Source organism: Labrus bergylta, chromosome 14 (genome assembly GCF_963930695.1).
Source record: "Labrus bergylta chromosome 14, fLabBer1.1, whole genome shotgun sequence".
Lineage (NCBI taxonomy): Eukaryota > Metazoa > Chordata > Actinopteri > Labriformes > Labridae > Labrus > Labrus bergylta.
The window spans coordinates 8,946,079-8,970,772 of NC_089208.1; the positions used below are offsets into that span (position 1 = coordinate 8,946,079).

A 24,694-nucleotide genomic window follows, 5' to 3' on the forward strand; every position below is an offset into this window, starting at 1 on the left:
AATGTTCTCACCAGCTTTTTTTTTATAATGCTAGGAACTATTTAAGCCATTTTCACATATGCGGATAATGTCTAGATATTTACAGGAGGAACACTCCGGAGATTCTCCCGAACTAGCCGTTCACATATGCTCCTCACAGCTGGAGACTTTCCCTGTCAGAGGGGAGGGGCCGCGGTGGATTTCTCAACGTAAAACGTGAGTTAAATAAACAACGCGGAAGTAGCGACCGAAGCAACAGAGTCCGCTACACAACGTTATAATGAGATTATTTGTCTTTATATCAATGCTATGTGTAATCCAATGGAATGACAACACTCACAAAAGAGAGGAGAACAACATACTGACAAACAGAAAACATAATGCAGACGTTTAATTACGGGCATGGAGATCGTAGAGGTCGCGGGCAGACACTTTAGCTGGTCACTGTATATAAACGTCATTCTCTTTCCATTGGCTGAAATCTGAAATGGTTTGTTATTTCTCAAACAACAAACCATCTTTATACCAAGGTAGTTAAATACATTTTATGAACTGGCCCTTTAAAATAAATGACATCACAGTCCTGCTGGCAACATCTGATAGTCTTCATTGATGTTCCAGTACTTTTATAAATATATTAAATAAGGTGAATCTGTCACACACCACTTTTGCTGAGGGCTACATGAGGATTTTTTGGCTCCACTAACTAATAAAGACGGTATTGAACACTCAACCCTAACCCTCCTTTAAAATGTCCTTTTATAAACCTGCGGCATAACCCAAACAAGGGAGCTCTTTGTTCACTGAAAGAGAAATGAGGTTTCCATGTGATGGCAGAGTTATATTATTCCACATTTTCATGACAACTTCCAAACTGGTAAGGACATGTATGTCGGCACAATGTTACTTTGTGCTGCTCAAAGCATTTAAAATGAAAACAGCTGTATGTCCACAGCAAATGCTTAATTTATTAAGCATCTGTGTAAAATAGTACTGCACACTGCAAGTGTTTGTATTCAACTTTTTTGTTTGTGTTTTTGCCAAAAGCAGCTTTCCACATAAGCAGCCAAGAGGCGACATTTTCTTTCACAACCATTTGGTCCAAATAGGTGGATGGGATGGATTTGACTCCCATCCCCAAACTTGTTGTAAAGCACATTTACTTTGTGCTGTGTCCCACTTGGGGGCCAAACCTCCCATTAAACTTTTATTATACATTTTTTTGCTTTTTAAATTTCAAAAATCAGTTTTCAACCAGTGATTTCTGACTTTTTTTCGAGCTGCTCCAATTGCCAAGAGCTGCCTCTGTTATGTGAAGATGGAAGCACAAATGCTTGTCCTGCAGCTCTGCCAGATCCTCCACCAATAAAACATACTAGGAGGAGGAGAAGTCTGGGCAGGTGTATTTGAAAATACTTTTCTTGTTATATGATATCGAGGGCTAAGTGCTAAGAGAGAGCGAGTGTGTGTATGAACTCAGAGCTTGTCTGAGATCAAATCCGAGCAGCACCATCTGTCTGACTGAGACATAATGATGGCTGAACAGACTTAAACTGATGTTTAAGGAGGAGAAACACCCATTCACTTTATTTTCATTCACTTTATTTTATTTAAGCAGGGATTTATGTTGTCTCTTTTGTCAACCGTATCAAATCCATTACTGACTGTTTCTAAACTCTTCATTTCCTCTGGCTGTGATGATTCTGAGTTGCTTTTTTTGCCACTTATAAAGAACCCTTTTTTTTTTTTTTTTTGCTGCAACCACAAGCATTTGAAGAGAAGAGAAGCATATTTCAACATTTGTTTCCTCTTAATTTACAGTCACCTTGAGGCCTCTTTGCAGACGCTGTGGTTGGTTTTTAGATCCTCCTCTCTCGACTGTCCACGGTGATAAAGTGCTGCAGGCCTGCGAAAACTCTCTGCAGCTCTCTTCAGTCGATACGCTGCACTTAAAGCTTTTTACCCTGTCTGGCCTTCCAGAAGGCACTGAACCCAAACACATTGTGCAGAGACCTGAGATTTTATGAGTCAGGAAGCGACTTGGCTTCACTTTAGTGTTAAAGTGTGCTTAAAGGACCTTCAACTCATGGAAAAGTTTGATTTTACATCATATATGTTGATTAGCTTTCTTGTTGGGGGCTAGATTAGAAGATTTATGCCATCCTTGTTTGTTTGAAGCTAAAGTGGAAGAGTACCACCGCTCCCAAAGAAGCAATGATTTCTCCTACATTTAGTATTACATATATAATTAACTGTCAATATGTTGAAAGGACCCTCCAACTTCTTACTGATATAAACTCATTGAAAACTATGCCTTCAAATTTACAGGCAACACTGTTTTTTTTTTATATCGCTACTTTGTTAGAATATATTTCTACACCTAATCTTTATCTGAAACTTCCACATCTCTTTTTATTTCAACTTCCAAGATGGCCCTTACCAATGTCTCACAGTGAAAAGACGAGCCTTGGAGCATGTAGATGACCTCACTTAAGACAGAAGATTATTAGCTTAGTATTTCATGAAGACTGCAGACGGCTAACCAGGCTCTGTCCCAAAGTAAACGATCCACCAAGTAAAACCTCACAAGACTACCTTTCACCATGCTTCATCGTTTATGTTAAACCTGTACCAAAAAAAAATCACTGCACCCATGTTACATATAGTGATACCCATAGCCCCAACAAAACCACATTAAGATAGATTTGATCAATGAAATATTACATGTAGCTTCATGAGTTTGGGAGAGTAGCTGGTAAAGATGTTGTAACCGTCACACAGAGCTTGGCTATCTGTTTTCACCAGCTGTTAGTCAGTTAGCCGACTGTAGCGCTAATCATCTTCCAATCTTACCTGTAAAAAAATGAATTTCACAAAAAAACATTTAATAACTTAATTTTCTGTCTTTTAGTCCTTGTAAGGCCAATAGTCCACTTTCCTTTCTGAAGACTGGGGGTGCATAAATAATACAAGTATTTCAGCTCTTTTCACAACGGCCAAATCCAATATTCATATTTTAGAATATTAATCATTTTAACATTTATTGAATGTGTGGTGAAACTCCCATTGTAGTGCAGAAAAATAAGAATTTGAAGAACTTCATTAAACTGAAATCACTTTTATTGTCAATACAGCACATACACTTGAACCCAGAGAAATACAAAAGTGTGTCTCTTCCCTTCTTAACAGTGACATACAGTATATGCTACATTCACACACACACACACACACACACACACACACACACACACACACACACACACACACACACACACACACACACACACACACACACACACACACACACACACACACACACACACACACACACACACACACACACACACACACACACACACACACACACACACACACACACACACACACACACACACACACACACACACACACACACACACACACACACACACACACACACACACACACACACACACACACACACACACACACACACACGAAATGATATATACCCTGGCTGAAATACAGTATTCTAATTACCAATGCTAGCTAATACTTTCTTTCCATTGGGTAGTCATTAAATGACCAAAAGTGACTTCATGCAGATCATCTGATGCATGTTTTTTTTCTGTTTATTTATTTATTTTTTATACAAAACTGAGACGATGACTGGTCACAGTTGCTGTGGTGGAGTGAATTCAGGATTAATGTGAGGATCAGGGAACTATTTCAAGTTTTGTGATTTCTGTTTTCCAGCTCAGACATTTAATGTTTCATATCGACCATCACATTCATATTGACGGTGCTTACAAGTGTGTACTACGTGATTATGGTCTGATGTCACAATAAAAATAAAAAAAACCCCAACATAAACAGAACCTCATTTTAGAGGTTACAACAACATCCCAGTGTACATCCTTAATCATCTCTTTCAATCTCAGCATGTAAATCATCCTCGTGTCCCCTGATTATCGCACCTGGAATGATCTGAGTGGGCTGGTGACAGAAATGAAAAAAGAGGTAACTGTGCGTAATGTAGCAAAAGCTGGGAACAGAAGGACGCCATAAATAAGTTTCTCTTTTCAGTCAACATTAAGTAGGCAGTCAAACATGTGAAACCAAAACGCTCTCAGCCCACATTCAAGACACACTTGAGACAGAAACTGGCAGCGTTACCCTCTATAACATATGAAGAAGCGTAACACTACCACATAAAGAACTGAAAGTGTAACAACAGCACATCTGTAGCGACATCTGGGTGACTTCCATTTGTCCTTGAATTTTACATTTACAAAAAAGGCATCTTAAGAAATCTCCCCAAATTCACTTACATTTTTCAGGTAATGGTATTTCCAAAATTACAAAAAGAAAAAAATCTTTCCCTCACCATGTTGCTACCGACCAGCCTTCAAATGTCTAATGTGTTTGTGCATGCAAGCCGAAGACAACACGAAAATGACACATCGATTCACTTATCCTGAAATGCTCACTTATTTCAGTTAAAGTGATCTTAAAAAAAGATGCTTTAAAATGGTGATCTAAAAAAAGAAAAGAAAAAGAGAGAGCAGGCATTCAGGATGAAAAGGCGTGGTCTGTCTGTGTGCGTCTTCCAGGATATTCAGTCGACTTTCTTGCTGCGCAACCGGAGCGTGTCCAGCACGGATCTGCAGACGGAGCCCGTGTGCTGTGAGAGGAGTGTGAGGACCTTCCCGTGCATGAGGGTCAGGAGGGTCTGGTGGCCCGCCGCCCACACTCGGTACCACGGACCGTAGAAAGGGTCGGACACGGCCGGACACAACATGTTGTTCAAGTTGACCTCAGTCAGCTAGAGGAGAGACACAGGTTCCGTTAGGCTTTATGTGAAGCTAATAGCAACAGCAATATAATAAGCTTACGCTAAATACACATAATCAGCATCACTTCAATTGACTATTTTTGAACTCTGTCAATCCAATATTTATTAATGAACTAAACTTGATTTTATCACCTATTATTGTAAAGACCTTGGTTTTGAGGGTTTTTAAGATTGTTTAAGATTTGCAGATGCTTTAAAACTAAGCCTACCAACATGATGTAATCCTATGCAGAACGGCTGCAGTAAAGAATGACTCTGTGGAGCTTATAATGTTGATTTTTCATAATCTCTTTCAGATATTTGATCCACTGAGGTTCTTTGGGGCCAGTGATGGCCAAAGTGACCACTGCTGGTAACAGTTTCTTCTCTCTCTCTCTCTCTAACAGTTTACTCATGATAGTTCAGATTTAAAACAGATTGAAATGTATTCTTCCCTCAGCCACTACATCTTCATTTTCCAAGAAACTGTCTTTGAAATTGAAGCTGTTTTCTAACTCTAATTGCTATTCACCTCTGCATGACTCACTCCTGCTGCTGCCTCTGATTTGTATATTTGCACAGTGACTGGACAAAATTATAGCATTTGCACTTACAATTGTAACTTCTTTTTGATTATTTTAACTTTACACAATGTGTATTTCTTTAGTGGATCCATTCCAGACTTAAACTACATCACATTTTATGTAAACAGAAGTATACATCTGTATATCTGCATATATGGGTGTAAATATGTCTGTATGCATGTATCTATGCATTACCAACATGTACTCATTCTCTTGACTAAAGCTTATCTCTTTTTTGTATTGTCAGAAGGGTGTGTAATGAAGTACAGCTTAATCCATGCTAGAATCTGTTTCCATATCCATACAGCTCTCAGATAATGTTTAAAACACATTTTAAAGTATTATCTATTCAATCATCATTGTGCTGACAATGTGTAGTATGTTCTTTGTACAGTGAGATATCTTCAACGCCCAGCAGGGGGCTCTGTCTCACCAGGCCGAGTAGCTGCAAGAAGACAAAGTGGTAGAGGAACAGGATGCCGGTGGAGAGCAGCGCCCACCCCATGTCCCCCAGAGGCTCCGGCTTGTACACACCTGCAGAGAGGAACACTCTTTAATCACCTGAAGCAGTCTGTGGGTTAAAGAGAGACCAGGAACAAAGAATACATCTTCTGTGCCAGCTCACACACCATCCTCCTTCACTTCCCTGTTTGTGTGTTCAATTATCAGAAGACCGCACTCAAACCACAGTAAACCTTTTGAAAGGGTGTGGTGTCAAACTGGCTTTTCCTGTTTTCTCACGGCTGGCATGAGTTACAGTAATACCAGGGGAAAGTATTTAATGAGCAGCCGTTATGCTGGCTCAACAATGAATGTCTTTTTGTGTGGCTGCAGTGTTAAGATGACTTGTGAACAGTGATGCAGGCAGCAGGCAGAGGTTTGACTACTGTGCTACACCCTTAATTTATCTACATATGTGACATTTGCAGAACTTAGAATGAAATATACTTCTTTAAAAAGCTCCAAACCAAATGTAATCAGTTAGTGTATCTTAACTGTGTTTTCACTTTGTCTTGTTTATTCAGGGTATTTCAAACTTTGATTATTTCCTATAATATTTATTTAGACATGTTATTTAATTATTGCCTCAAAAGACAGACCTGTCAAAGAAAACAGCAGCAAAACTGCAAAGTTACAGACAGAACATTCAATGACTGAAATAGTAAATGGACTTAAGCTTGTATAGCGCGTTTCTGGTCTTCTGACTACTCAAAGCGATTTGACAACGCACTTCACACCTACACATTCACACACTGATGGCCGACGAAGCGGCGGCAGAAATTAGGTAGGTTAAGTGTCTTGCCAAAGGACACATTGGACATGTTGCTGCAGGAGCTGGGGATCAAACCCCCAACCTTCCTACCAACTGAGCCACAGCTGCCCCTTTTTAATGAAATAATTCATAAAAACAAGACGCGTAAAGTCAACACTTTTTCCACACATTTACATCTAGAAGCTGCCCGGTTCATTCTTTGCCATCTAGCGTTTGCCCCCAAGTGACTCTAAGAGCATCTCTTAGCTGTAAGGATCTGGTTTATGCAGCTGAACTTTGTTCTTTAAGGGACGTGTTGCACAGTTTGAGGTGCTGTGGGTTACATTTAAAGTTAACTTAAGGAGTCAAACCTTTGCACTGTCTCCTATAGGAGTTATAATCTAGGGAGCGGTGAGATTTTGCACTGATATTCAGAGTTTTCCCTAACTGTTGAAAGACTTACAGGTTTGAGAATCTTTACTTTTCCTCTTCAGTTGTTCATAAATCTTTATAACAGACAGCGAGAAAGAATGCAGGTAGTATTTAACCAGCAGCGACAGGCTATTGTTGAGCACAGACAGATCCTGAGCAGCTGACGTCAGCACAAAGAGCCACCTGATCTGAGCAGACAAAGAAGATACTGCAGCGGCTCAGACGTCACTGACCAAACAGGAGTCCATCCAGCATTACAAACAACCTGACATTCTAAGTCTGTGTGGTTGGCTTGTGACAGGTATTTCACTGTGGGTGTTGATGAGAAAGGAGAGAAGTTTGTAATGACTGAACATCAACACCTACCTCCTTTCCTGAAAAGGTAAAGAGGCACCAGGTACAGCATGGAGTGCTGAATGTAGTAGACCTCCTTCTCGAACGGAAGCTGTGGAGAGAATAAACTGATTCAGCTCTTTATACCACACAGACAGATCCAAACAAAGATTTCATTTGATTAGACCCCCTGGGAGATTATTTAGATGTTTTATTGTTTCTATTATAAGATAGAAACCTGTATGCCTAGGTGTAGTGGGAACCTTCGAGGCACGAGAAGGAGAGGCGGGGCCTAAGAACACCTGGTGCAGGGACCTTGAGTCTGACGGAGCAGACTAACAGAAAACCCCTGCAGTCCTTGGTCAACGGCCTATGCTCCATAAAGGAGCGATAGGAGTCAGCTAGGTGAAGTTACCAGTAATGTTACCAGTATGTAAAATGTGATCCATACCTATCAGGACAGAGATAATGATTCTAAGATTTATGAGATTTTAATAGTATACCCAGGGGATCAATAAAGTATTATCCTATCCTATCCTTCCCATTCACATACTGACAGCAGAGATTGCTAAGTAAAGTGACCATCAGAAGTTACTAATCCCATTCATACGCCGCCGACAAAGCAGCGGGAGCGATTCGGTGTTGAGTGTCTTGCCCAAGGACACATCGGGCAAGTTGCTGCAGGAGCTGGGGATCGAAGTCCAAAACTTCTGGTTGAAAGACAGCCGCCCCCCCCCCCCCTCCCATAACAACTCCATTATGTTTGACTTTGATGCTTAAACCTTAATAGTAGCATTTTTTTTTACACTTTTAACAGCTTGGAGTGAGTCCGATATCAGAAGTAAAAAAAAAAATAAAAAAAATAAAAAAACACCCTTGCCACTAAAAAGAATTAATGTTAGCCTCTTGTTTCAGAATGGTGCTGTTTTCACAGCAGGTGCTCTCTGTTAACCTAGCCACATCCCAATGGTAGCGATTTGTGCTGCAAAAACTGGTGACCCGACGTTCTGCTGCTGAAGCTGGTTTTAAGATCTGGCAAACGGTGGTCTTGCAGGTTCTGAAGGTTCATCTGCAGTGTTTTTATTGTGAACCTGGAGCACAAACTTGATGGTAGAACTGGATTCATATTTAAGATTGTAATTCTTAAAATGTGATGCAATCAGTAATTTCAATGAACTTGTGTAACTTGTTTAATCTGATCCAGCCACTAAGTTTCTAGTGCTGTAAAACCAACAGAACGTCTGTAATAAAGGTGACACTCTGCAGGTACGGCTGTGTTGTTGGCATTACATTTCTTAATTAACAGAATAACATGTTTTTAAAAGCCCAGCCCATCTCGCCCACACCATAAGAACCCTGCTGGTGCCCTGGTTACTTTGACCTTGATTTCAGTTGATTTGACTTAAATTTGAACTTCTCACTGTTCTCAGTATTCACTCTTCACAGTGCTGGTGTTTCTGCTGTGAAAACTATTTCAACAAACTAAAACTATGCTGTGAGACCATACAATACTCTCCTTGTTGGAGAAAACAGGTTCTTTATCTAACAGGGAAGTAGAGTTATGGCAGAAAAACTCTTTCCTCTGGTTAGACTTGTTCAGTTCGAGTTCAAACTGTCACTTTCTTGATGTCATTTAAGCAAATTGAATTTAAAGTAAGTGCATTATCTCCTCTATTTGGTTTCCGTCTGCAGCTGTCAGTGGGAGTCTTTCAAGCAGGCTGAACTGATTTCCTTCACAAAAACAGCAGATTCTCATCATCAGTCAAGCGCAAACTTTCTGCTCCTCGGTCCAACATTTTGTCCTTTACATGGTGGAAGTTATTCTTCAGATTCAGAGTCTAGTAGAAAACTCCTGATCAGCAGATTCATATAAATGTCACAGCTTTACCAAGAGAGAGATTAAATGACAAAAGTAGTCATCCTATACATATCCCAGCTAAGGGAATGCAATGTAATAAATGTACAACAGAAACAGAACAAGAGAGAAGAAGCCTGAGATGAAGGCTTTAACAAAGACTCAACTGCTTGTTACTTACCAGTCTGGTGTTGACTACAGGGAACATTAAAGCCAGTAAAGCTCCGTTTAACATATGAACCTGCAGCCTGCAAACACACAGAGGGAAGAAAACAATATCAGCAAAACAGAAATTACTCCCGTCACATCCGCCAGAGCCTCAGAGGTAAAACGTTTAACAATAATGTCTGAGGAAAGACATGATGTAAAAAGAACAAAGTGGCCGAAACATCAGAGTCCGCCAAAGGACGCTATGATGAGAATAATTGCCTTCATATCTAGAAATAGTCTTTTTGTAAATTGTCTATACAAATACAGATTGATTGACGCTCTTCTAAATGTGCTGCAGACAGTGCTGAGAAATTTGTATTTAAACTATGTTGTGAGTGCACACACTCTGTTGAACAAACTTTCTAAATCAACCATAGTATTTTCTTCTGTTTATCTATCCTGGAATAAAAATATTCAGCACAGATCAAATATACAGACCGATACCATTGCATCTATGATGAGCCCATATCAATAAGACAATACTTATATATAGAATCTCCAGTTCATTATATAATACAGTGTTCAGTCAGTATTTGTTCTTAAGCTGCTTTCATCTGGAGAAACGATTCTTTTTTTTAAACTGCAATTATTCTGGAGAAGAGCCACAGCATAGAGAAGCATAGAGGAGCTCATGTGAAGATCTACATCCATCCCTTTCCACTGTTTGTTTTGTCAAATGGGCCAAAATAACTGTTGTGACAGCCAAGGTCACTGTGAAAAAAGCAGTGCTGTAGGAGTGTCGGTTCAAATGAGCCGGGCTGTCACTCCGAGGGCCTCCGATCCTTTTTGGGACAACTCTGCTTCATGCAAGTTTAATTTAAACACATCTTTTGATCATGAGAAACCACAAATATTCACTCCTTTTCATGTCATGTTTTTGAAAATATTTAAAAATGGAAATTAAAAAAAAAACATTCAGAGTAGAAGTTTCACTCTATTACACTGTCTGTCGGTACTTTTGAATTTCTCTTCATGTCCCCAACATTTACTGTCAGACATATTCATTTATTTTGGAGCGTTATAGTCAGTTGGGCTTTTGCTCTTGATAACATACATCTCCCTTTATTAGTGCATTATTTTGTTCTGCTGTGACAGGAGGACGTTATATGTTTGCTTCTCACAAACTGCTTTGCATGCAGAATTCACAAAAGCAGCTGAAACCTAGACGAGGGACGCTTCTTATGTCTCGGAACAGAAGTGGTTTTCTGCTCTTGAAAAGAGACGCCAGCAGCACCGTGTTTCTTCAACACAGGCTGATGATTTCAGTGATGCACTGAAGATGGAGCTGCATTAATGAGTGAAGGACACACAGTTAGTATAAACGGAGACTACAGTACAGTTTGTTTCATCTTCCTTTAAATATCTACATTCAGTCATGTTTTTAGAAATGATCACGGAGCTTGAGAAAAAAAATCCTGAAAGTCTAGTTCAACCAAACTTAACCTTTAAACAATGAATATTCCATTATTGCTTACATATTGCAAATTTAAGGCCTGATACTGACACCCCTGTTATATTAGGGGCTGAATGGTGACGTGATGTTCCTGCCCCTGATCTGCTCTAGGAGGTAGTAATAAAGGCGTAATGGGGTGTAGACAGCGGCAATTTATAACATCAGAGGCTACAGGAAGGAGGAGTGCTCTGTGTGTGCATGTCTGAGTGTGTGTGTGTATGTAAAGCTCCCACTGTGTGTATACACGCTGTGCCTCTTTTTCTTCTGCAGCACCGTATCACAATGTAAAACGTCATCTTGGGACACCAAAAATACGTTATGCTGATACGAAGTATAAATACAAAAGGTGTGATGAGGGCAGAATTTGGTTACGGCGGAATTTGGTTTACGGTGCTGTTGTGGAACCGTCCAAAACAACATGGTTGTTCATAGGTATGATAGAAAAGGGGATTAAAGATCTTGACTTCCTCATTTAAAACACAGGTAGTATTGTAAACAGTCACTGCAGAGGCTCCTCTGCTGAATTGTTTTGATAAAGCAGCTGTTTAAAGAGGGACTGCATTAAATGACACTGTCTGTCACCATGGTAACCCGTTTGTGTTGCCAATAAACCAGGGCGGAATCTGCAGAATAAGAGGGGAGCGCAGCGCTGTGTGTGCGTGCATGTCTGACTGTGTGTGTGTGTGTGTGTATGTGGAGCTCCCGCTGTGCTGTGCTTTTGTAGCGCAAAAACGGCAATGTAGATTTGGAAGAATATTGTGTTGTTGCAGTATCAACATGAATGTATGAAGTCGTCATAATGGATGCACTTATTTACAGCGCTTTTGGGGCAAATTAAGTCTGAAAAAGGCTTACAAACAGGAAATGCTGTGAACCAGCACAGAAATCAAGAGAATCATTACACATCATACATACATCTGTTACATGTCAGGTAGGTGACAGATTACTGTATAAACTAGTACACACTGTGAGAGAACATCCTGATCTCAAGGCAAATGTTACTTTTCTGAACCTATTCAAAAGTATTTTGGTTTCAAAATATGACAAAGTCACATTAAATCACTTCTTTAAGGTCATTTCAGGTGAGACACAGCTACAGTATCTTGATAAAACTGTCACCACTCAGTGCAGCTGTTCACCGTGACTCCCCTGGGCACCAGAAAGTGACCCTACCCATATTTATTTCTGAGTGAATCTAATGTTCTGTTCCCTCTGGCAAAAACAAGGATATTCTCCTGAATAATTAGCTGTCCAGACCAGAGGACAGAAGACTATAAACCCGACAAAGTCATTACCATAAAAGCAGTGTGGAAACCCAATTACCACTCCAGAAGCCTGCATGTAATAACAACTAAAGTGGTGATTGCTTTTATATGACTATAAAATCAGGGGCTGAATTTGGACCGTCTGCCTAATCATTTTGGGTTGAATTCAAGATTTGCGTTTCTAACAGGTTGGAGGTTTAAATGGAAGACGAGATAAACCATGACATCTATAGTACCAAAATAAATTGTTCAAACAGCAGGGTTAAATCTACTCACCTAAATACAACCATTGCTGTTTTACATGGCGGACAGGCCAGCAGGAAGATCTGTTAAAAGAAAAACACACAGGTTTAAAATCACATTAAACTCACAGTCATTATTATGAAACAGTTTGAATGCTTCAAGTGCTTCAAGCGCTCGGTTGTGTAAGTAAGGAAAATAAAGAGAATTTTATTAAACAATAAGAGCAGGAGGCTGGAACAGAGAGTCCCACAGGTGACTTTAAAGTGCTTCAAATAAGAAAACAAAATGCTGAGTTAAGATGGGACCCATGAGGGTGGTTCAACAATCAGAGGCAGGATTTGAAAGCATGGAAATAGCTGCCACATATTGGAATTTTTGTGTTTTATTGCCTGATTTGTATTCATTCAAACAATCTGAGCAGGATTGCTTATGAAAGAGGGAGAAGGAAAATAATCAATTTTTTGTTAGAGTCTGGCAGGGAGAGGGCCGTGAATAAATCCTGAATGATTCTCATCAGCTAAGTGTTGCCAGTCCTCACATGCTTTATTCAGCCTTTTTGAACATTATGATCAAGACTGGTACAAATGAAAATCTTGGACTTCGGAGTCAAAGTCGCATTTAAAGCAGAATCACAAATGATTCACCAAAAGTCTTCAAACATCAACAGCTTGCTCTTGTTCACAGCTCTGATTTCATTTAACATGAAACGCAAAAATGTAAAGCAAGTTCAAAATGTGTTTTCCTCTGTCAAAAGCTTTTTTTTTTCTTCATAAAAACAGATGCTTTGCAATTAAATGAGAATTCAGGTCACAATGTGTATCCCAGTTATTCATCTCCTCTTTGCTCAGTGACTGTTGAGGCCCGGAGGAAACTGCAAACATGGATTGCTTCAAAACGCCAACTGACACAGGAAAGAAGTTGGTTTGCCTGGAAGGCAGCGGCTGCAGAAAACATAACAAGAAAGCAATTTACTGTGGATCTGTTGTACAACCGCACACTGGCCTGGGGTTATGTCTGAGGGATTGATCTGCTGTGCACCTTTCAGCTCAGATTAACCTGCACTGTGAACAAAAATGAAAGTTTGTTTTCACAGTTTGTTTCACTGTTGCCCTCTGTACCGAACAAATGCTTTAAGCCTAGGACAGGATCAACTGAATATACTGCTGAACTTTAAAATACATGCAGACTTCTTCAAATCCTTTTTTTTAAATCTACTTTGTAAAACAGAGTTTTGATGAGTCTTTAATGTTCATATGAATAGCGCTCAGTAGTGTGGTTCCAAAAGTAAAAATCCAATTCATTTTCTCCATAGCTGATTATTAGCCATAATGTCAAAACTATCCAAGGTAGACTGACCACGAGCTACCTGTTTGTAAACGATGGTTTATGCTCCTGTAGAAGACACAAGTTCATACGATATCAACCTCGTTTGGAGAAAAACATGGTTTATTCATGATATCTGGGAAAAAGAACTACACTACCCACGATCATAGAGTGTCACAGCGACGTCTCTGATTGGAGGAGCTTGCTGTTACCATGGCAATGTTTCTCGCCCCTGGGCACCGAAAGCGAACGGATAGTTAGACTAGCAGGCTACCTGGAAGTTAGCTAACATGAAAAGTATTAATAATCTTTTTATGCAGCAGGGAATGTAGTTTATATATTCAACAACACAAACTACAACATAGTACAAGACGCGTATTAACAGTATGAACACTATCCCAACTATAAAGTTACATTTAAGAAGAAATGGTAACATTCACAAAGGATTATGTGAAAGGTAGTTCCTTGACTCAGGACGAAAATCATGTACCGTCTTGTACCGTCGCCTTTTCGGTGCCAAATGCACTACAGTTACGAGTAATGGGGTCGCTGGTTGTGAAAAAGTTGGCGGTCACTTTTGAGATCTATTCTAGAGAAATAAAAGTCACTGTTGTTAGAAAAGCTGACAGGTGTGCTTCTTACATCTTTACAACTCTTTTCAGAGAATTCTCACGGTCAGACAATCCTTTGTTTTATGTCAGACTTCAAACTAATCATTCATTGATCTCTTTTATTGAGGCCCAAATAGCTCATTATGAGAAGAAGTAAATAGAAAAAAGACATTATGAAATAAAGAACTAACTTCTAGCACAACCATTATTGAAATAATAAAAACTTAATTCATTATAAAGAAAAATCCCCATTCACTCAAAACACTGTTTTTTGAATGCGTTATTCTGGTTTTCAGGCGAGCCTCTTATTTAAGGTCAACTTTATTTTCACTCTGCCACCAGTCATGACAATGTTGTCACCGCCCTCTCACCTTTCAGACCCTCTCATGCCCCCCGTGCCTCAAAGCTAGCACGCTCAACAACTGCACCCAAATGTTGCCTGTTAGCTCCCGTTAACACAATGTCAAAGTTATTCTGAATCATAATAAAACACTGTCTCTGCTCTTTGATGCTGCGTAATGAGCCAAACTCACAACCCTGCTCAGCTCAGTGAGCCAGCTAGGTAGGAATTATATGCAGCCTTGTTAGGCTAAATGATTGAAAGAAACGCAGCTTTCTGTGTTGTTGTGGAGGAGCAGCTTGATAGTTGATTCAGAGTAACTCTGACATTGATGTTTCTCGAGATAACAGCAGATTCACAGGCTATATGTTGCAGCAGATGTTAAGTCTGCTCACTAAAAGGCTGGTTAGGACATGTGATATAAAACAGTGTGAAGAAATAAAGGTGTTGGAAACTGAAAGAAATAAAGACTCTTGACAGAGAAAAAAAGTATATGTAATTTTAAACAAATCCTATAAAACAATGTCAAAAATTCATGTCTAGTGTACATTATTACAATTTATCTAAATGATTTTCCCATCTGTACCTATTTGTTTACTTAACATAAAAGCATGTTAGAGCTCGACTCCTGCGACATGAAAACATCCTAAAAATAAGTTGGTGATATTTTATTGTTGTCGGCATTTTCAGTATTATCGACCCCGATATGCTTTTTGAATGGCATTTAGGCAATATGTAAATCTACTGGCTGATGGAAAGTGTTGCATTTAATCCAACTGATGGAAGTGGGAATATGGCTCCCAGTTTTTACAATAATTAAAGTCTTAGCTGCTAGGGGCGCTGATGGCCTAGCAGCTAGGTCGCTCTCCATGTGCGGAGGCTATAGTCCTCTAAGTGGGGGCCTGGGTTCAGGCCGGACCTGAAGCTCCTTTCCCAGATTTCCTTCTCTATCCACTGTCTTGTAAAAATAAAGGCATGAAAAAAGACACACGCATACAGTCTAAAGTGCAGCAGTGACTTTCTTAATGCATTTTCACTCTCTACACAAAATAGACTCAAAAATGGATTAGTTGTAAATGAGTCCCCATGTTGTTCCTCTCAATAAGGACTGGTGTGACTAGTTGGTGCTTGTTGGCCCACAGTTTAACTAACCAAATCATCCAAATGTCACTGTTGACACATAAACTAAGCCTATTCCATAATATGTCTGAGCTAATCTGATCCAAAAGGCCACTTCAGTCTGGAACCAGGACTAATCCCTGTGTGGGCTGCGGGCCCAGGAGGTCCTGATCTTATTTATACTGTAGGTGAGAAACACTGCTTAAGCATAATCCAGTGCTGCATAGATTAGAATTGGAAATCCTGGGCTTCTTATAGAAACATCACACATGGTAATTTGAACGTCTTTGAATATAAAATATACAGATTTAGATTATAAAAAAGTGTCATCTTAATGGTTTGATCTACTCTTAGAAATGTGGAAAAGCTGATAAAATCCTACAAATAATTGGAAAACTAAATCCAAACACCTTATCAAATAGATACATTTTATGTTTGCATGCTGTTGTTTGACCCGGACTTTCCTGCATTCCTCTCGATGATGTGGATAAAAGAGCAGCCCCTTCCTGCCGTGTGCTTTTACTGTCCTCATTGCCTGTAAAATTGTGTTTAGTCTGCTGCATGTTGAACAGATGTGACTTCCAATAAAATCAACCCACAAAAAAAGGCTTAAAGGAACGGGACACTCAAATGTGTAGCTAAATATCTGCTGGTTGTACTTGTAGTCTTGCCAGCGAAAGTTGATAATGGCTTCAAAGTTGTTTGTTTCTGTTTTTTTTTTTTTAAACAGTTTGTTTAGTGAATTTAAATGCTGATGTGTGTGTTACAGTCATTAAGCTTGTTTGTGCTGACTGCAGGGGACTTCATGACTAAGTATGTAGTGCTGAACAGTAAAGGAAGGTTTCAGATGAAACATGGACATTTGGATGATTTATACCACACACAAGTTTTCTAAATGTCAAAGAAAAATATGATATACTGTATCTTGCATCTGTTGAATATTTCGGTGCAGTGGGGAACTTAAAGGTCAGCAACGCTTGAGTTTAATTATGATGACAGCCTGTTTTGTTTTTCTTGGAGTTTCTGAATCAATTTAATCATTTTAAAGGAAAAAGCCACTTTTACTTTGGCTCTGTTGGGTTGAACTTAAAATATACCCTGTGTGCGGTGTTTGAGGATGAACATGAAACTATTTCAGAAAGTTGTTTCCACTGTCAGGTGAAATGGATTCATACAGCGCAATTCATTCAACAAGAGTGTGCCGTGATGTCCTCATGATTTTGTTTTTATATTCAGGCTGTACTGTGCTTGGCTGCTACAAGCTTCGACTATCAATACTCGCTAGACTGAGAAAAATCTGGTGAAACTCAAGTTTTTTTCTTGCTGTTATTAATGTTTTCTCCAACTTCATATGCCTTGCAGAGGTCATGTTAATTTCAGTAGAGTGAAATAGAAATGCTTCACACACACTCACAAACACATCTCTATCATTTCCCACATCCAGTAAAAAAGGAAACTGTGTGACATCTAATCTAATATTTCTTTATCAGTCTTCTCATTTCAAACTACTTTCTTCTTGTTGTGCTCTTGCTGCATGTTTACATTTAATCACAAACTAACTTGTTCCAAACCTCAACAGAGCTTCAGCAGGTTGCAGTGACAAACCTAAATGATAAAGTCATGTGAAGTCATATTAACACCTTTTAAAGACTCACTTCATCACTGTACAAAAACCTTAAGGCTATGTTAATAGTCCAGCCCTGACAATACACATGCATGTGACAGATCAACAAGACTTGACTTTGTTGTGGCAGTAAAAAGGAACAATACATTTATGTGGCATGTCATCATCTGGCCTGTTTCCTGACGCGGCTGTGCTCACAGGAAGTAGCCTAGATCAGAGCCCTATTTCCTAACCATAGAAAGGATGACAGTTGGTTTCAAAATTAGTCAATAATCTAACTGAAATAACAGATAGTGTGCACAACACAGTCCACACAACAACAAAATACAGGAGCATTATAAGACTGGAAATGAAAACACACAATTCAAGGTTAGATATTAGGGATAGTTTGGGCTGTTTTGTTGAAGATTTAAGGTCCCTAGAAAAGATGTCTTTGTATGTGGCAAACATGCTTTTTATGATCAGGACATTGGACCGTTGAAAAAAGTTATTAAAGAATGGGTACGAGACGGTGCGAGTAAAGCTATATGACTGTTTTTATGATCTTCAAGCACTAGAGGAAAACTACCTCTGCACGGAAAAGATCAATGACCTCTTTATTGTCAGACAACACTCATTGCTGATAAGCCATACTTCCTTTTTTACAAGGGCAGCCATTGAGTAATACAGTAAAGTGTTTTCAGTGTAAACTAAATGACAGAGTCAACAGTCTGTTGAACACGAGTGCCGTGGCTGCAGCAGATAAACGTGGCTATATTTAACAATAATGCTGATACCGTAGTCTGCTGCATTGATAGTGAATGTTTGCTGCACACTTGTTAACAGCATGGCACGTCAATTTATAGCCAAGCACTCAGCCCATGGAGAAAAGACAAAGCACACGGTCTTTATGTTCATTGCCGCAGTGTGCGTCCAGGCAGTATTTTAAAGTCCTGTTAAACCCATTCAAAGCTGCTGCAGAATGCCAGAGGCCTGTTTTTAAGGTGCGATTTATGGCCACCTGAAGCACGTCATGTTTATTATCAGCCTTTATTCTTATCTATAATTAAGGTTTGTTTGGGCAAACCAGACCCTTGAAAACATCTGACAAGAGAAGAAAGTTTACCTGATAAGAGAGTTGTTTGTCTGGCAAGAGCTACCCGTCATCACATGTTAAAAGGACACTCCCAGCTAACCTGAGAATAAAGGATAACCTCTCTTATCATCCATATCCCCAGAGTTCGACTGCATTGTCACAATAATGAAGAACTAAACCTTTCATGACAGCAGAAGGAATTGTAACCAAGGTTTTTATGCTTGCAGTTACTTTCAATAATAATAATAAATAATAAATTCATGGCATCTGAATATTAGGTTTTTGCTTCCTTTTCCGTTTTTTGGAAGCAGCGAATGAGTATCAGAGTCAGCTGCTATGATGACAATTTAAGCCTTTAAATTCCAGTATATCAATGCTACGTGTAGTTTGACATATTCACAGTATCAACAAAAAAGCAGAGAAAAACATATTCAATAGAACTATAATGATTCTTTTCGTGCAGAGACCGGACCGCACGCACACATACAGCCTACAGTCATGCCCTGGTCTCTCAAATTAATTTTCTTGAATATTTCCTGCTGCCTTTTCACATGGGCTCACCCTGACTTCATTCTTTATACATTTGTGTTCACTGTACAGCTCACCCTGAAAATTTCAGGAAGCTCTCAGGAGTTTTGTGCATTTGTGTAGGCACCGTGTTACACTCGAGTCGGGTGTTGACAAATCAGTCGATCGGGGTTGCAATGCCACTCTCTGAAAGTTGTTGAATGGATTACATTTGTTGTAAGTGTTAGCTGCTTTGGTTTGGTGAAAGACTAGATAGGCATGAACTAATTTCAGTCCATTCACCATTTACTTTGCATGTAAAACAGCTTTTGGTTGTATTGTACCATAGAGGATTTTTTTTCTTGACTTTTCATTGTGAAGTAAATGTAATGTGCACAAAGCAATGGCATTATTATTGGATCTCTATAGGCCGTGTTTTAAGTATTTAGTTCTGTCTGCCACTGGGTACCATGAAAATAAATGCTTGTATTAAAAAAACAAAAAGAGGTGCATTAAAGGAATGGTAGACGTTTGAAGAACAGGGGGACACTTCGGAAACACTTCCAGCTAAAAGAAAAGAGAACAGGGGAAAATAAGCGCAAACTTAGAATAGGCATTAATTCAGGGCACTTGCACTTGAGAGGGGACCAAACGGACATTTAGTTGGCTTCTTTCTTCAATCAATCAATAAATTAAACTTTATTTTCTCACAAGTTAATGTAACACAAAGTGCTTCACACAAAAGTGTCCATCATCCATAATTGTATGTCTTCAATGCAGCTAAATGGGCCATCTTTATTTGACCTAAGTCACCTCGGAGACACCCCAACATAGAGCTGTATGTCATCAGCATAACTATGTTAAATGGATTCCATGTCTATTGAGTGGTAGCATGTAAAGGCTAAACAACAACAACATCCATTTTCAAAATTTTAGAGACAAATTCATCTACGCTTAACAAAAATGTTCCATTGGTAAAATAAAAATACCAGAAGGGACAGTCAAACTTTAAAGTCAGCCAAAGAAGATTGAGTGATTTTCTTTATCAAAGGCTGTTCTTAAGGTCAGAATGATCAAAGATACAAACTAGATCGCCATGTAACAAACATGTCCTCTTGTTGATACTACTGGTATTTACTGTCTTTATCCTTGCATTGAGATCAGTGTTTGAGTTAGAAAGAAAGCTGGAAACAAATCCACTATGTCTAGTGTTGTTGTTGGTTATTAGCCTTTGATGAAAACAAAAAATTATCTGGATTTCTTTTCACAAGGGATGATAAACATCATAATAATAATAATAATAAAAAAAGAGAAGTCTTCGCATCCTTTGGTTGAATTTACTAGAAACAATTTGTCCACCCAGGAAATTAAATCTAAATTGCTCCCTTACTAGTCTGCATCAGATAGTTAAGTTGATTTATTTCTTGGTCTTTATCGACAATCAATCCAAGCTTAATAAAGAAAAGTTAAACCCCTGTGGTTTAATTTTGTTATAATTATACCCATAAAGAACAAGGGTAAGCCCATCACATCCTGATTGAATCTGTGAGTTGATTTGTTTGTTTATTGAGCCCCGAACACATCCATTAACTCAAATGAAAATGCTTCCTGAAACTGATCAGTCAGGAATCTGTCAGTGTGTTGGCTTTTGTTCAACATAGAAAAAAAAGTATCAGACATCTGTGTTGTCAGAAGTGGGGCATCCTCTCATCAGTCAGCAGACAGTGAACTTTCACCCTCACAGGGCTCTCATAGCACAGGGTGATGTTTGTTGGCCTGGTGTTTTTGATTCTTAAGTGAAATCTGTAGCTGACTCCATGCATTATTTTGCACCTAAATATATTTTAATTACAACTACTACATCGAAGAGCCATGGCAGCCTAAATGTGTTAAATCTCATACAAAATGTGTATTTTGTTTGTGCAGCAAGGTTTCCTTCATTAATGTGTGTTCAGTCTGTTACGATGATAAGCTATGGAGGAAGCAACCGTATTCAGTGAATTTAATAATAGTATTGGACACTGGTGCATAATTTAGTCAGGTCTAATGAAGAGTTCTAGCAAACAGGCTGCTGTATAATGACACTGCAGAGAGAGCAACAACACAGATTAGTGTTACATTCTTTGTAGCAACACTCAGGTGAAAAGGTTGCCTGTGCTGATTATTAAAGGACTGTGCTAACTTCAACTACAGCAACACTTGTCTTTGCACATTACGAGGCCTCTAAAATATGCTCATAATTCTGAACTTCTCATTTCCAGTTTCACTAATTAAGTGCAGAGACAGGAAATAGATCATTACAGTACTTGTGAGATCTGTGGCCTTTAAGGCATTACAAATTGCACCACACCCCTTTACTGTAAATCCACCAAGTGAGGTCATAGGATGAGTCAATACCATTCCTCTTATACACCCATACAAAGAAAATCTCCACAGCTTAACTATCAAATATTCATTAAATATTTAACCTTATTCTACAGCTCTGCAGTTGTGCCCATCCAGTCCACAAACATTACTTTCACCACACCTATTGTTCCACTTACTTTGTTCTGTTCACATACAGTCAAGCCTCTGGCCCTGTTCTCTGCAACAAATAAACTCCTAGAGCCAATCCCTGCAGAGCTACCCTGTTGGTAGTAAAAACTATTTCCTGTGTCAAAAGTAAAATAGTAATGTTGCAATAAACTGGCACTGTCCACTTCCTCTTCCTTTTTGAAAGCGTACTGTCATTTTCTCAATATCCTCCTCTGATTACACTCGTCTGCAACCGGACATAAAGAACACATGGATTACATTAACATTGCACACGACCACATGTCAAGGACACCCTGGAACTATAAGACACTTCTTCATCACAGTGAGGCATTTATCAACGTCCACTGTCTATCATGTATTCAGAAATAATCAGAATACATAAATAACACATGCTCTCCATATCTCATGTGTATGACAAAACATTATACTGCAGTTGGCAGTGACCCGTTGGCATGAACTGCAGTGTGCAATCATGTCCAGTGAAGGTCAGTCTAGCAGGGGGCGTGAAAAAGAAAACATGCAGGTACAGTATGTACTCATGGCGGCAGAGTGAACAGAGACGGCCTTTGTGTTGTTCTGAACTGTAACCTCTGGATCAAAATGTAAATACAACACTACAACAATGTTGGTTTTATTCTCATGTTATATATCAGTCAGACCCTAAACGTACTGCCTTTGCATACAGACTGAACTTCTCCTCAAAAGATTTAAAGCTGTTCATAATAGTACCTCCTACATGACAACAAACCATATACAGTAGGTTCAAATTAGAAGACTCCCAGTTCCTGTTGCATACCTCCAGGGTTTAATTCACCCCAGCTCTGTTTTAATTTAAAAAACCATTCAATAAAAAGAGAATAAAAAAATAAAAATAAATAAATAAATAAAAATAATAATAATTCACCCCAGTACTTTTTTCTTTTGTCCTGCATCATCAAGACATTTAACAACTACAGTGCCTTACATACTTTTTTAATTGCAAACTAACCATTTCTCACTCAGATGTGATTCTGTCATGTTATAAAGTATGTTCAAAATGATCAAAACATTAAATTAAATGCATCATCTCCTCCCTTCTTCTGTGCAATTATAGTAGAGCTATATCCCCAGGATTTACTTGTATAACTTTGTGTATTCATTGTTCATGTTTTTTTGTGTAAACTAAGGATGTTCACACCTGCCCAAGTTAACAAAAAGAGTGCCAACGTACTTGATCATCACTTCAGAACATAAATTCATTCATAATGCACGACCTATACGTCAAGTTTCATTTTCATACCAACAGTAAAAAAAGTTTAAACCTCAGCGAGTACAAAATTGGAACATCGCCGAGTAACACAGATTTCAGATTTAAAAGTTACTGTTGAAGTTAAAAAATAAAAGTAACTTCACTGATAAAGCTCTGCACACTTGGATGTGTTGGATACAGCATAGTAAAGTTTGAAAACTAGCAGCATACAGGGTATGTACTTAATTGCAATTTGGTCCATCAGTGACTGAAAAGTGTGGCTTTTGCAATTTATGCACATTTTATCACCGTCTATACAGCATTGCAATGCATCAAATAGAAATACAATCCAGACTCGTGTTTTTCCATCTATTTAGTGATAATGTGTAAGGCCATCCTCTCTATAGTTGAAAAAGTGACACCTAATGTGTGTAAACAATGCACACACAGAAGCAGGATGTTTGCTGTAGAGCTCAAATAATGCAATGTGTAACTGTTTCTCAAGGGAAACTAACAACACGCAGGTTTATAGGCTACTCTTGTTTCACCCTGTGAGTGAGGTTGATAAAAGAAAAGTCACCTTTTTGTATTTCAGTACAAAGACTCAACACTCCTTCAGTGTGTGTGTGTGTGGATGAAAAGGAAATTTCACAACTCTTCAAATACAAATTCTGGGTATAGACCCCCTTACCTGGTTATTGAACACAGAGATGTAACCTTAGTAACAGTGTTGCATTCTTACCTGAACCATGGTGATGACATGGCAGGGATTCAGCAGGTATATCACAGTCTTGGTGGCGAACTTGAAGCCAACTTCGACTCCAAAAGTCATGCACAGAGCAACCAGCAACAGGTTTTTGCCCAGACTGTCTTCCTTTGCCCTTGTGCAGTCTTTCCCCACCACTTTGAGGTCTTTAGAAAGGTGTATCTTCTTGAGCGCCACGCCGATCTCCAGCAGGGAGATGAGGACCATGATGAGACTCTCGCCAATGCGCTGCTGGGGCGCGATGAAGGCGGCACACTCCGGGCCCCCGTTACCCTCAAACTTCGGGTCCACCCCGCCGTACACCCAGTCCAACAAGCTGTATATGTTATATCTGGACATATTCCTTTTCTCGTGTTGAAAAAGATACGAACAAGATGGGATTAAAGACGTCACACTGACTTCCTGGCGAAACATGAACTGCAAGATTTCCCTGTCGTAGCTTTTCTCGCGGTTGAGAGGTAGACATGTATCCACCGTCGTGGTGTGTTTGAGCTAGCTGAAGACACAGAAACTACCTCACCCGCAGGCGGAGGAGGAACTTCAGCTAGCAGCAGGAGGCAGAAGTGGTCAGGACTACCAGTGCAAGCTGCTGCATGTAGGGGGGGGAAGTGCCTCCCTCTTAGCTCACGTCCCTTACACAGTTACAAGCTGAGCTAAGCTAACATTTACAGGCGTGAGGCTTCGGCATCATTGGAAACATTGAGCCGTGTTATCTACGTCCGCCTAGTCATTACAAGCTAGCTGTGGAGCGGTTTCCTGGAGGTTGGGTTAGCGTTTGCTTGGCAAATGCACAGGCACAGGGTTAGGTAAGGTTGGCTAGCTATGCTACAAAGCTAAGTGTACCTTGTTGAACTGAAGCGGCAGGAGTTTTTGATACCCCGAGTTTTGGCTGCTAGGATTATGAGAAATAACCACAGCCTGTAGGAAATTACGTGTGACACATACTGCAGCATAGTGCAGTATGTATCACATGTTAAGTAGGATATTAATTCTAAATTTAAAGAAACTCGATAGATAAGTACAAAAAGTTATTAAAGTAGATTATTTTCGCAGCTTGATTATCCGCCTTGTCGATTACTCAGTTAATGCTGAATCACGTGAATCGAGAAACTCGTGTCCAGTGGCAAATAACATAATAAACATTGGT

At 39.3% G+C, this 24,694-nt stretch overlaps 1 protein-coding gene across 1 annotated transcript; it reads right to left on the reverse strand.

Annotated features, from left to right (window-relative positions):
• Positions 1 to 3,081: 3,081 nt before the first annotated feature.
• LOC109991012 (transmembrane protein 164) lies at positions 3,082 to 24,412 on the reverse strand. The gene is made up of 6 exons (XM_020643298.3): positions 23,524 to 24,412; positions 12,453 to 12,502; positions 9,430 to 9,496; positions 7,427 to 7,505; positions 5,810 to 5,910; positions 3,082 to 4,783 (listed from the first exon to the last, which is right to left on the reverse strand). Exons 1-6 carry the CDS (start codon positions 23,959 to 23,961, stop codon positions 4,577 to 4,579), a joined length of 942 nt encoding a protein of 313 aa, XP_020498954.1. The 5' UTR covers positions 23,962 to 24,412; the 3' UTR covers positions 3,082 to 4,576.
• Positions 24,413 to 24,694: the final 282 nt, after the last annotated feature.

Bases quoted from the DNA above. Each gene is read 5' to 3' on its own strand.
- LOC109991012 (XM_020643298.3), bottom strand. From the start codon at position 23,961: ATGTTTCGCCAGGAAGTCAGTGTGACGTCTTTAATCCCATCTTGTTCG. The intron at 9,497-12,452 runs GTGAGTAGATTT...GTGTGTTTGCAG, and splicing joins ACAGCAATGGTTGTATTTAG to GCTGCAGGTTCATATGTTAA. The intron at 5,911-7,426 runs GTAGGTGTTGAT...TCCTCTCTGCAG, and splicing joins TTACCTTTTCAGGAAAGGAG to GTGTGTACAAGCCGGAGCCT.